The sequence below is a fragment of the Phycodurus eques genome, chromosome 8 (assembly GCF_024500275.1).
Source record: "Phycodurus eques isolate BA_2022a chromosome 8, UOR_Pequ_1.1, whole genome shotgun sequence".
Classification (NCBI taxonomy): Eukaryota; Metazoa; Chordata; class Actinopteri; order Syngnathiformes; family Syngnathidae; genus Phycodurus; species Phycodurus eques.
Window position 1 is genome coordinate 7,007,658 of NC_084532.1, and position 14,084 is coordinate 7,021,741.

Here is a 14,084-nt window from a genome sequence, read left to right on the forward strand (position 1 = left end):
CCGGTGTATATAAGCCGCCTGTTCCCAGAAATCCTCGCCTCAGTATTGTAGCCTCTCCTAGCGGTACCACGGCCAACCTTATGTCAAGTAAGCTATACTGTTCCTCGCTTCCCTTGTTAACTCTTGTCTCCTCATTCCCAGCGCTCCCCTGTGTTCCTGACCCACGTCATTCCTGCCACAAAATGTGGCAGGGGAAGATGCACCAGCAAAAGAGATGATCATGGGTTTCAGCGGATTATCAGAGTGGAATGAGGCAGGAGTCACAGCTTCAAAAACCACCACATTCAGACGCATACGGGAGATGGACTACAACTGTCGGGTTCCTTGGGTTCAGCCACTTTTGAGCCTGAGCCAACGTAAGAAGTGTCTTAACTGGGCCAAGGAGAAGAAGGACTGGACTGTTGTCCAGTGGTTCAATGTCCTCTTTTCCGATGTTAGTAAAGTGTGCCTTTCATTTGGGACTCAAGGTCCAAGGGTTTGTACAAAGACGGGTGAAGAACAGAACCCAAGCTGCTTGAGGTCCAGTGTGAAATATCCACAATCAGCCATGATTTGGGGTGCAATGTCCAGTGCAGATGTTGGTAAACTCTGCTTTCTTAAATCCAAGGTCACTGCAACAGTCTACCAGAACATTTAAGGACTTCATAATTCCTTCTCCCGAGGATCTGTATGGAAATGCAGATTTCATCTTCCAGCAGGACCTGGCCCCTACCCATACTGCCAGAAGCACCAGAACCTGGTCTGATGCCCATGCCATCACAATGCTTGACTGGCCAGCCAACTCGCCAAATCTAAACCCCATTGAGAATCTCTGGGGTATTATCAAGAAGAAAATGAGGAGCACCAGACCCAAAAACAAAGAAGAAATCTGGGCTTCCATAACTCCCAGGCAATGCCACAGGCTGATTGCATCCAAGACACGGTGCAACTAGGTAGTGATTAAAGCAAAGGGATTCCCAACCAAGTATTGAAGATTAACAAATTGTTTTGAAAGTACTTTGAGTATTTTGATTGATTTAATGTGAGCCTAATATCTCTCTTTTTTTCTACAAAAACTGAGAAGTAAATGGTGATTTCTTCACAGTATTCAAATTTTTTGAATTCCTAATTTCATGGGTTTTATGATCTGAAAGCCCAGATTATGTAAAAATAAACAAATAAATACTTGAAATCGTTTAAATTGTGACTATAATCTATGAAAGTTTAAATTTTTGAATGGAATGAAATTTGTTTTCTTCATGATATATAATTTTTTTTGGAAAGTGTCTGTGTAGTATTTCTGAGTGGCAATTGTGAAGAAGAAACCATTTTCAGTTCTTTATTTATAACAATTGAACAATTTCAAAATGGTAGAGGTAAATGTGCAGACATTCTTGGAAGTAAATTTAAAAAAATAAGGTGCAACTGGATCTACAAATATTTATAAACTAATATGTCATGCACATTTCTCCTGGAGCAATGCTCTGAAAACATGAAATGCGGCTCGTCATTGTCTGGTTTGTCTGCATCCTATATAATGTCCTTAGGGTTTTTCCACATTACATATTGGCGATAGGCGGTCTTGGCGGAATTGTCTGTTGTTCTCTCCAGGGTCACGAAGGTCATCAGCTGTCCAGATGTTATTCCACATTCATGTGGCTCTGCATAAAACTCCCTCGTTCAAGATGGTGTCCAAGAGGTTTGTCATGGGTCTACAGTTACGGCAAACACCATTCCATTGATCATGGGCTGAAGAGTCGGAGGAGCTTCCCCAGATGTCTCGTGGAGGACGTCAAAACATGGAGCTGGAGTCATGTTGCAGAAATTTCTTTAGCACAATTTGTGATTACGCTAAACTCAGTCTGTCAACTCTCTCCTGTAACACAAGACATTATGGTGATTAGATTTTGTGTTTGCGAAACTGGGTTTCCAATTTTACAAACATGAAACCTATTCTTTCTGATGTCCACATATAAAAGTATTTTAAAAAAAGAAAAAAATCACTCATACCCATCCCATCAACAAAAATTAATGAATACAATACAGTACAATTTTTTCTGTTTTCATTCTTGTACACATACATTTACAAACTAAACTTCATAAGCTAATTTTTGCCACGGCCACGTAGTTACGATTTCCCTCAAATGGCCGTTATGACTGGAAGAAATGTTTAATTGGCTCATCATTTTACCTATCCATCCATCCATTTTCTGCACCGCTTTATCCTCACAAGGGTCGCAGGAGTTCTGGAGCCTATCCCAGCTATCTTCGGGCGAGAGGCGGGGTACACCCTGAACTGGTCGCCAGCCAATCCCAGGGCACATATAAACAAACAACCATTCGCGCGCACATTCACACCTCTGGGCAATTTAGAGTCTTCAATCAATCTACCACACATGTTTTTTGGGATGTGGGAGGAAACCGGAGTGCCCGGAGAAAACACACACAGGCACGGGGAGAACATGCAAACTCCACACAGGTGAGGCTGGGAATTTGAACCCCCGGTCCTCCGAACTGTGAGGCAGATGTGCTAACCAGTCGTCCACCGCGCCGCCTATATCAGAATTAGAATCATCTTTATTTGCCAAGTATGTCCAAAAAACACACAAGGAATTTGTCTCCGGTAATTGGAGCTGCTCTAGTACGACAACAGACGGTCAATTGACAGAGAACACTTTTGAGACAAAGACATTGACAAAAACAGTCACTGCGCAATAAAGGGTTGCTAGTTCTCTGGTGATGGCGGTACAATTTATTTATTTTTTGACAATTGTGCAAAAAGATGCAGAGTCCTCTAGCACTTAGAGCAGTTCTAATGACTAATATAGCAATCGTCCGGTGTAATGACCATTGTGCAAAGGGCGCAGAGACTTCAAGCGAGTAGTGCAATAATCTGGGACAATGTTGTTTGTGCAAATGTTGCAGATACTCCTCAATCAGCGTGCAAATGGAGCAGATGCTACTGTGGCATGAGTGGCCAGTAATGGTCAACAACAGATATGCAAATAGTGCAGCGTGACGAGACTACTACAACGAGTGCACGAGTAATGTATAATTGGCCCCACAGAAATGTGATAACAAACTCAAGTCAAAAAAATTGCCAGCATCTTATAATGGAATTGTAGGTTAGCTGTTTAAGAAGTTGATTGCAAGAGGGAAGAGGCTGTTGGAATGTCTACTAGTTCTAGTTTGCATTGATTGGTAGCGCCTACCTGAGGGAAGGAGCTGGAAGAGCCGGTGACCGGGATGTGGAGGGTCCGAGAGGATTTTGCACGCTCTTGTCTTCGTTCTGGCAGCGTGCAAGTCCTCAAGGGTGGGTAGGGGGATACCGACAATTCTTTCAGCAGTTTTGATTCTCCCTTGCAGTCGGAGTTTGTCCTTTTTTGTAGCAGCATCAAACCAGACTGTGATGGAAGAACACAGGACCGATTCGATGACCGCTGTGTAGAACTGTCTCAGCAGCTCCGGTGGCAAGGCCGTGCTTTCTCAGAAGCCGCAGGAAGTACATCCTCTGCTGGACATTTTTGAGGATGGAGTTGATGTTGATCGCCTACTTCAGGTCCTGATAGACTGTTATTCCCAGGAACTTGAAGGTCTCGACGGTTGACACAAGTCTGCTGGACAGCTGGACAAGGTAGCTGTGGCGAAGGATGACTCCTGAAGACCACGATCATCTCTACAGTCTTGAGCGTGTTCAGCTCCAGGTTGCGTCGGCCGCACCACAGCTCCAGCCGCTCCGCTTCCTGTCGATATGCAGACTCGTCACCGTCCTTGATGAAGCCGATGACAGTGGTGTCATCTGCAAACTTCAGGAGCTTGACAGTCGGGTGCGTTGAGGTGCAGTCGTTCGTGTAGAGAGAGAAGAGCAGCGGAGAGAGGTATTACCTGTACATACACAAATTGATGGATAACTTTTGAAAGCAGAAGTCGAGGATAATAGTTTGTTCAGCTATTTTTCAAGTTACTGCAAAAATGAGTTCGATCACAAAAAATGCTTTTGCAACAGCTGAACATTTTTGTACACTGACAATTTGGAAGACAATTTGGTACAATTTTTTTTTAGCAAGAATCATGGTATTTGATACAATTTTCACCTGTGATTTACAGTTGATAAAACATGTTTGAGTGTAAATGTGTGTGTACAAATCACGTAACTATTATACAGTGGATTGTGTACCTCCTCGACTGCTACCCAGAGATGTACTCGGCCAGGGGTTGTTGCCTGCCGGGGTCACCAATAGGCGTGCTCTCCTCTTGGGAACTCTGAACAACAAAGGATATAAATTAACCGGGCATTTCCTCTATACTACAGTATGTAGTATTGATATTTATAGCTTTTATCAAAGCTACTTGTTGCTAAATGGCGCTCATAACTAATGAAATGGTACGTTCATGCAAATAACTATAATGCCACAAGTGAGTTTGCCACTTATATACATTTTTTTTTTTAACTTACCGGTGACCAAGACATGCAGAAAATGGCAAAGTTGCTTCTTCAAGGTGACCACGGTGAAACCAGCTGGTGATTTGCTGGTGCACGCCTGCGAGGGGCGTGGATTCGGCCAGAGGGGAGGGAGTAGTGAAGTGAGGCTACATTCAAGTCTCGCGAGCAGTTTCAGCACTACATACTGCACCTTTAAGCTATAACTCCACAGTTTAGTTTGTTGTGAAGGGACTGTAAATATAAAATTTGCTTCAGTACAAGTGTCAATGTCAGTTATGTATACGTTATAATATTCTGACCTTTAGGGATATTGCTGTTCCTGCCCCTTCCTTTAGAAATTAACAATAATAATAGCAGCTGGGTGTGACAAGTGATTTTTCTATGGCAGTAGCATGAGGATACAAAGCTTAGCCAAACATCAGTAGATGACATAAATGAATAGAAGGATGAAGGCTGTTACACTAATAGAAAAACAGACAAGGACACATCTGTCAAGATGATGAAAGCCACTAACTTAAATCCACAGAGGAAAAGTCCACATGATGCTTCTCTTTTCCATTCTTAGATGTCTTTTTTATTCTTCTTAACTCCTCATTGTCCTAGATTGCTGCACCTAATTTACTGTATGTATTCATAATGGCGTCATCCTTTGACTTACTCTATTTCGTAAATGGCCTCTAATTTTTATTTGAAAAACATACAAACAAAAAAAAACAAAAAAAAACACATAAGTGAGTAGAGTAGGTGGAAAGAAAAAGCTTGCTGCACTGTGAAGAGCCCAGATTACCAATAGTGACATTTTTATTTGTACAATAGACTTTAGTACATTATTCAAAACACTTCTTATATATTGAAAAAAATGTACGTTCCAAAGCCGAAAATAGCTTCAGAATAATTGCTGAACAGCATGTTTTCAATTTTATACATATATTATTTTTTTTATTGTAAAAATTGTATCTTAAATAGTATGTACAGATAGCGTCTGCAAAATTCATTCTAAACACTCCCTCTCTCTCTCTAAATATATATATATATATATATATATATATATATATATATATATATATATATATATATATATACATACATACATACATACACACACACACACACACACACACACACACACCACACTCACACACACCACACACTTCAGCAGTTATAATTCTCTTCATAAATATTCAAACTTAAAAGTGGAAGTATTTCAACTGGCATGTGCAAAATAAATACATAATTAATTAAATAAGTAAAGAAACAAATAGTGCTGTAAACTGTCACTAAAAACTGTTCAACTTTAAGAGCATCTCTCGTCGGAGGTCAAAGTACTTTTTGTCACACAACAGAAAAAGCAGCATTCAAGTCGAGTAAGTGTATACTGCAGAAAGCATGAGTACATTCACAATTAGTAGGAGTCATTTTCAATTTGTTCTCTTTCCCAGCTATTGTATGTACAGTGAAACTGTTTCAGCTCTTATGTATGCTTAGCACATAAAAAAACGACTTTTTATAACCATATACATATATATATATAATATATTTGTATAACACAAATTACAATTGCAGTAGAAATACATTTTGTACACTTTTGGATAGTTCATGTTTAAGTTTCCAAGTCATTCTGTGCGTACCTTCATCTATAACATTGTTATAAGAGTCATTAGAAAATATCACAACTTTTGAGCAATGCTAATGTATAGCAATATATTTAGAAATCATTACCTGAAACGTAGTAAAAATAATTTTAATTATCAAACCTTTTGTCTCTTTGCATCATAATACCCTTCATATTTTTAGACTTTTTAGAATTAGTTGGCGTTGGCGGCTGCCCGTACAGCCAAATAACTAAATTGTGTCATTTGATGCCCCAAACTACATTAAATGGCTGCAAACATATTTGAAACATTAATACAACAGCATGACACTCATACTTCGGCAAAGAACAATGGGCACGATAGGAAATGTTGTCAGATCATATACAGTAAAGATGACAAAACCCGTGACCATACATGAAAATGTCTTTTTTTTTTTTTTTTTGCATTTATGTAATATGAAGTGCACTCAGTCGTGTGATTTTGTCCTATGTATGGACGTGTGTGTTTTTGTTAAGAATACAGTTTTTCTTAAAGGACCGGTGTGGAGCATCTATTTGCAGCTGGCATTTAAATACTTTCTCCAACTTCAGCGGTCTCCAGGCATTATCACAGTAGAATGGGAGTCATTGCCTGAGCAATAGAGTGATCCAATGTTTTCTAAGACCATAAGCATTGCTATGTTGTTGAATTACTGGACGGCCATCAGAGACTGACTGTGCTCTGTCTGGAGCTAGTAAAGCATTCGTTAATGTACATCTGGTCGGAGGGATTTGTGGCGGACTGCTTCATATGTGAAATTAGTTTGTCTTCATATCACTAAATGGTCAATAAATAACTAACAATGAAGATTATGTTATACCAATAGAGCACATTGAAATGCTGCACACGGGCCTTTTAAGCAGAGAAGAGCTTTAGTTTTGTAGAAGACGCATTCAGACATCAATTGCCCCACCCACTGAAGTCATGCTCCCTCTGGCACTGCGGGCCGACCAGATGTGGGCCGCAAAAATGTAAGTCCTGGTATTTTGGGCCTGTGTAAATATCACTTGGGAGGATGAAAGGGTTCATATTGGACCAAATATAGAAGGTAATTCTCTGCAGTACACTACAGAGCTGAGACGCCACAATGCAAACGTGTCAAGTTAACAATAAACAGCGACTTGAGCGCATGCTGTGTTTATCATAACTTGTAAAAAAAAAATGACAAAAAAAACAAACTAAGATGTCATGTTACTGAGAAAATAGTAAAAAAACACTACAAATGTTCCAAATGTGACATGAACATTATGAATAATATGCAGCTGTTCATGAGAGGCTAGCTTATTTTAAGTGTATATCTGAAATCTGAAATAATAGGGCTTTATACATTATATGGACACAACATTGCATATACTTAGTTGTGCATTATTTTAGGTGTAAACATTTGCATGGGCCGCTCATTAGATGGCACTGCAGGACAAGTTAGATTCTGCTGGAAACAAAATGGACAACAACTCAAAAATATGAATATTGCTTTAGCTCTCTTCAAGCACAGCAGGCAGTTCTTTAAACAGATAAAAAGTGATTGAGCTTGAATGGGAAAACACAACCATGTCCATCAAGAAAATTATCACCGTATATAGTACTAAGAGACAGAGCTGGATTTGTGATTTCAAAAACAATATGGACAAAATTACTTCAGGGTCCGAGTGAATGCTCCAGAAAGCTGCGGCTCAATGTATGTACACAAGGCAGGCCATTTTTTTTGGTTCTTTTTAAATGTTAATTTCTGTACACTAGAGGCAGAAGACTGGAACAGACAACAACAGTAAATCAGAATAACTGAATAATGTAGTGAAAACAAAATGACACAAAAGGGTGCATGAGTTTAAAAATCCAAATGAAAACCAACAAAATGTATCCATATATATTAAAAAATAAGTCCCATATCTTTAGATAGCAACCAAACAAAATTGACTGACCAATTAGAAGCCTAATTAATGACCCAAACACAAAATCCAAATTGGAGCAGCCCTGTGGTGACTCAAGGAGTATCGTCCTTCAGGGATCCTTCAGGGCTTAACCAGGTCCCCTCGTCTCGAGACAGATAGCCGATATGCTTATGCGATTTGGCACACGTATTTGCCTATAGTCCAGCAATAGGCAAAACATGTCAAAGATTTTTTGGGAAAGGTGGCTCTTTTTTTCCAGTTCCACCAGCCTCCAGAAGAAGGTGGTGTGGTTAGGGATGGTGACGAGCACTGATGTGATGCTGTGTTTATTTATTTGTTTTTTAAGTGCTGCTTTCTCTCAGAACCACCAAGTCCACCGTCCTTTGGAAACTCTTCAGTAGAGAGACGGCTGTCTCATGTTCCATGTGTAAAAAAATATGTCCATTAGCCTGCAAGGCAAACACGCAGCACAGTAAGCAGCATGTGTGTGCGCATGCATGGATAGATCAGTGCATTGTAGTTTTCCTTATGTCTATTTGTGTATTTGTGGAAGGATGGAGGGTCACTGCCATCATTAGCTCAGTTAACATCACTGTTGGGGAAAAGAGAGAAAAGTGGAGGATCTACACACATGCTGTTGAAAGAGAAGGGGTAAAGACAAAAAAGGACATTTAAGATGAATTCAACAATTGCGGAGGAGGGTGGGAAACGAAGAGATAGTGGTAGTTTTCCCCCCCTTATTTTCTGTAACAGAAAACGCTATTATACTTGAAAAACCTCAACTTTAAGACCCGTTTGCCCTGTTTGCATTTTTAAACTACAAATACGCTGTTTATAAGGCCCCCCTATTTTCAAATTTATTTATTTTTAATTTAAAATATGTGGTCTATTGAAAATGTCATTCTGTAGAGTCATCCCACTTTCTCCAGTACTTTGTTTTCATGTGCACTGCTGCAATTGTGTGTGTGTTTTTATGAATTTTTTTTTTTTTTGCAGTTAAATGTTTTACCGCTTTCATATATTCAAAATTACCTATGAAATCCCTTTTTAAATGGGATCCCAACATGTTACATTGTTGTTGCCATCTCCAGTATCGGTGAGCTATCATTCTCATACCTTCAACAGGCATACAAAAAAAGTACCTTTTAAATTGGCCAACTCGAATCCCAGACCTAAATTCAATTGAAGATATGTATGATGATCTGAAGAGGACTGTACACAGGAGATGCCCTCATAATTGAACACATTTGGTGGACTTTGGATGCCAAGCGTGTGCAAAATTGTGTCAAGATTCCCAAAGGACTCAGTGCTGCCATTAAAGCGAAATGTCTTTGAATAATGTACTGTATAGGTCTTGGGATCTGCAGTCTGCACATTTACAGAATGTAACCAGATGATTCTACGTAAATTTAGTCCATTCACTTGAATTTTACAGATGACAGAGATATATTTTTTATTATATTACATTTTGTTTGACATTTTCAAATGATTTATTGTGGACTATTTTTAAATCAGAAAAAAAATGGACAATATTTTAACAGCAGTGTTTACTTTCTAGATCCATTGTATGTGTAGAATAAATAATAAAAAAACAGAAACAAAGGTCCCCTTCCCTCAGAATTCTTTTCCCCCCCCCCCCTACTGTATTATGCATAACATGTGACATGGTTTAACGCTGACATATAGGCGGTTTGTCGTTGACCGAACAACAATACCACTTGCAAACGACAGGATTTGAAATTGCCGACAGTGTGCTAATTTTCAAGTACCTGCCCAGCTGAACGGCAAAACAGCATTTCCGGGTTTTACGCGAGCCATACAAATACTTACTGTAAGTGTACATATGTTGTCTTTTACAACAATACATAACTATATTTCAAATTTTTAATGTAACTGTGTTGGATGAAATAGCGACGCTAGCATTTTTTGACGCCAGCGATGAGATGATCATCACGGCAAGTTCACTTCACATGAATGGGAGCGGATGACGAGCTCAAAATATCTGTTTATTTTCACCCAGGTCCCATCTCAGTTCACGGTCCCTATTATTGGGTCAGCATTCCAACACTTAATGACTTGTGGTTCACAATGATTTATACACACTGTGATACGCACCAGAGCCAAGCTGTTTCCATATTTAAATTAGGCAAGATGAGGGATCCAGTCAGAGCAAAGCTCATTTACATGTCGCATAATGATGAGAAATCAGACTGTGTCAAATGCCAGGTGGAAAAGACCAACGATAATAGCTTGAAAAAAGACATTTTGGGCATTTCCAACCAAAGTTATCATGCAAACCTGATGAAAGGACATCAAAGATGATCAAAATTAGGTAGAAAAACAGCGATGGAGGGGGACCTTTCAAATTAATGCCAGTTTTACGCAGCCTAAACATGACGCGTCTCTTGTTTTAAAGAAAAGGAAAGGATTTGGGTGGTTGGAGGCTGGGTATGAGAGGGAAGGAGAACATGGTTGTTACTGGTCCATCTGATGATGAGTGAGAGGTTGTTACCTGCAGTATCTTGTCTCCAGGCTGCAGGGAACATGCAGCGGGCCCGTCATGCTGTACCCTAGTAACAAAGATACCCTATAAGTCAAAATGATACAACGTTAGGACAACACAGGGACACGATGGTTTAGAATCTTTGCCTTTCTTATTCTCATCCTAATATCCACCTCCTCCCCAAGAAAATAACCTGTCTGCCAAAAATACAAAGGCAGCTAAAATGCATTCTTTTCATTCTGATTCTACAGACGCATGAATTCTAGAGATGTATGCAAGTATGCATCCGAAATTGAGAAGCAATTAATTCTAGTTATTGAGTAGTTAAATGTCTAAAGCAATTCTTAGAAGCAACAGTATGTTTTTCTGGTCAAACATGTAAAGATTTACTTAAGAGGAGATGTAAAGATAAAAAAAATAGATGCATCAAATATACTGTAGAATAGGGAGCGAACAATAGGTGTGAAATGGGTACTCTATTGGGCAAACAATGGGGTAGCGGGAGGGCAGAAGATAAATAGTCCCATATTTTCTATAGACAACCCAAGGCAGAGATTATAAAAACACCAACATCTTTTCACAGATTGGTGAAAGATGTTTTTGAACACAGGGCGGGACAATGTGGCTGGTATCACCTCGACGTGTTTCAACCGGTCATGCACCTGTTGAACCTACGATTGAGAGATGGGCCACGTAGGAGGGACGCCAGTTGATAAAAACTATACTCCGTAATGATGACAGTACAGTAGCATCAACAAGCACGTACAGATACATTGCACAGAGGTGCAAGTTTCGGAAGTATTAGTTCACTTGTAACACTGGCATTTAAACAGTGAGCCTCATAAATGCTTTTGAAAATTTGATATTGTAACGATACAATTTGTGGCGAAAAGGTTATTGTGTGTTCAATTTTAGTTCACGTTCAAGCACAAAGAGAGGAAACCCACGTTTCCTCATGTCATATGGAGCTCACTGTACATTACAAATTTACAAATGTGCTTGTTTACAGGTGAAGTAGTGAAGCGTTTGTCATTCATGTATGGCACATGTATGGCATAAAGCACGCCAACGCATGGATGCATTTTGACATGGTAAAATATTTACTCTGCTAACATTAACAGTAACTTAATAACTGTCTTAAAACACAGAACAAAATTGATGATCAGCTCCTGAAAAAGGAGGAATATTACGAATAATATAATCATTGTTATTGACAGGGGCTCAATCTATAAGGGCAGCAATGTAAAACTCGGAACATAAATGTGGCTTTACAAATATCCATGACCCAGATTTGACTGATAAAAGCAGATTCTCAGCGATGTTGTTTTAGTAGTTCAATTATTATTCCTTGTTACTTTCTGACTCAGAGAAGCCCAGTAGGTCGGCTGAAATTTGGGTCTAAAAAGAGGAATTCCGTTTGAAATTCCTCCTTCCTGTTCAAAATGGTCAAATCCAGAGCTCATTGAATTTGAAAGGCTGCAGTAAAGCACGTCACAATGCCGGATAGCCTCATCGCTTTTGTATGACTGGTGGGCTAATCCATTTGTTATGCACTGTATTTGTATCTCATGCGTCTATTTGGTCATTATTTGTAATAACTTTCTATCATCTGTTTACTAAAACATTTTCAAATATTAGGGTGACACTGTAGATGAGTGTCGCCATTTTAACGTTGTACCGTAAACTCCAATTAAACCGACATTGTAGCCAGAGGCTTCACATGAGCAAGGTCAACAGCTGCTCCCCAAACACAGACAGACAGAACAAGCAAAACATGCTGTAAAGCGCCCGAGTTTCCATTGTATTGCTCGTGGGCAAATCTTAGGAGGTTGTAGTTGCCTGGCAGCCTGGGTCAGGTCGTACCATGTCAGAGGGTTTGAAGGGGTTCCCCTGACCACTGATGCCACCAGAGATACTAAAACCAAGACCAGGGTTCTTCTCTATTCTCACACATAACTAGAAAGAGAGAAGAAACACACAATTGGAAGCAAACTGTGAACTGCAAGCAACAAAGTTGGAATTGACTGAACACTGACACTTTTCATGCCATGTTCTCGTAGCTTGATTACAGGCTCTTGAGCCTAAAAACTAAAAAATAATAACCTGGCCAAAAATATTCAAATGTCAGATTGGGAAAATGAAAATTAGGAATAGTAGATATGGTTTGGCTACTTAAACTGTTTGAGAAAAGAAGGAAAACCAAGCTTGTATACTGTAGTTTAGCAGTTACTGTCACTAATTTACATTTTGGAACAGATTTCAATGAGTAAAAGAAAAGTCTCTTTCTAACATAATAACAGTATATTCGCCCACTGACCTTCAAAATTGACCTTTAAAATTGCAACAAATGAGGCTGCTTCAGACTGACATATGAGAAGAATAGGGAGTTATACCTGTTCCTGGAAACCATCGGTACTCTTCTGGCCTTTAGTTTGGAGAAGACAGCGAGCGCTCTGAGGCCGCGGGTTGGTGTGAGTTGTGACAACAACCTGGTTGCTATGGACCATTCCCTGGTTGCTGTGGTACTGGGGGTTGTTGGGAGTGTGTGAAGGCTGATGTGATGTGTGGGAGGTATGCAAGTTGTACTGTGGTTGGTTCCCGGATGAGGACAGGGCCATAGGCAGGCCAGCGCTTGAGTAGACCTGGCCAGAAGTGTTAAGGGCTACATGGGAGTGGTGGGGTGGGGGGAAAAAAAGGACCATTGCACTACTGGCATTACGCATACAATTCAACATTTCTCAAAAATGTTCATAGTGAAATCCCCAAAACAATCTCAACCAATCTTCCATAAAGTATATTACCATTTACTGTACCTGGAGGCATGTTTCCTTGATACTGCACCGCGGACGGAACAACTGATAAAGGCATTCCTTGCTGATATTGGGCGCCCTTATTCATTATTCCGCCATCATAACCCTGTTGGCCAACCATACGATGGGGGGTTGTGGCCGAGGAAGAGGACGAAGAAGTGACAATCATGGTGTTGTGTGATTGGTGAGGAGGGTTGTGAGAGTGGCCTCCCTGTGCAAATAGGAAGGAGACATTAGCTAAACAGAGATGTTTGGGTTTTTTCCATCCTTCTTTACATTTATGCCAGCTCTAACCTTTTTCATGAGGTTGTCAGGTGGGACGTCTCTCCTGCCAAGTGAGTAGGGAGCCCATTGATTGCTTCCTGACACACCCTCTTGGTCGTTATCCAGCATGGCCGCCTGCTGGGAGGGGGTCTAGAAGAGACGAAAAGGGACAAAAGAACAGTCGGTAAGATTTTAATTACGACAAACATATATACGCATAAACAAGTCACAGCATCCCCTTGATTTTCCCTCTACAGGTACATCTCAGTAAATCAGAAGCGTGTTAAAAGCTTCATTTAGTTAGGTAGCTCAATTCCAAAACTCAGAAAGTGGATTTTTATGAAATATATGCATAATGTTGATGATTATAATTTACAGTAAACAAAAACCCCCAATTCACCATCTCTATAAAATAGAGTATTATGTAACACACAATCAACTTTCAATGCAAAACGATTTTTAATGTAGAAACGAGGCAGGAATTTGCCCTCTGAAAAGTATTTTGCCAAGTTTTTATTGACTCTATATAATATATATATATATATATATATATTTATTTAT

The 14,084-nt window shown here is 39.8% G+C and overlaps 1 protein-coding gene across 1 annotated transcript in view; it reads right to left on the minus strand.

The window, feature by feature from the left end:
* Positions 1-5,527: 5,527 nt before the first annotated feature.
* The window catches only part of lrrc7 (leucine rich repeat containing 7), an 82,261-nt gene continuing 73,704 nt past the window's right edge, over positions 5,528-14,084 (minus strand). Inside the window, 6 exon segments of the mRNA XM_061684139.1 lie at positions 5,528-8,395; positions 10,459-10,533; positions 12,313-12,405; positions 12,843-13,111; positions 13,263-13,470; positions 13,554-13,673. Coding sequence (XP_061540123.1) covers positions 8,288-8,395; positions 10,459-10,533; positions 12,313-12,405; positions 12,843-13,111; positions 13,263-13,470; positions 13,554-13,673 — 873 coding nt within the window. The 3' untranslated portion in view covers positions 5,528-8,287.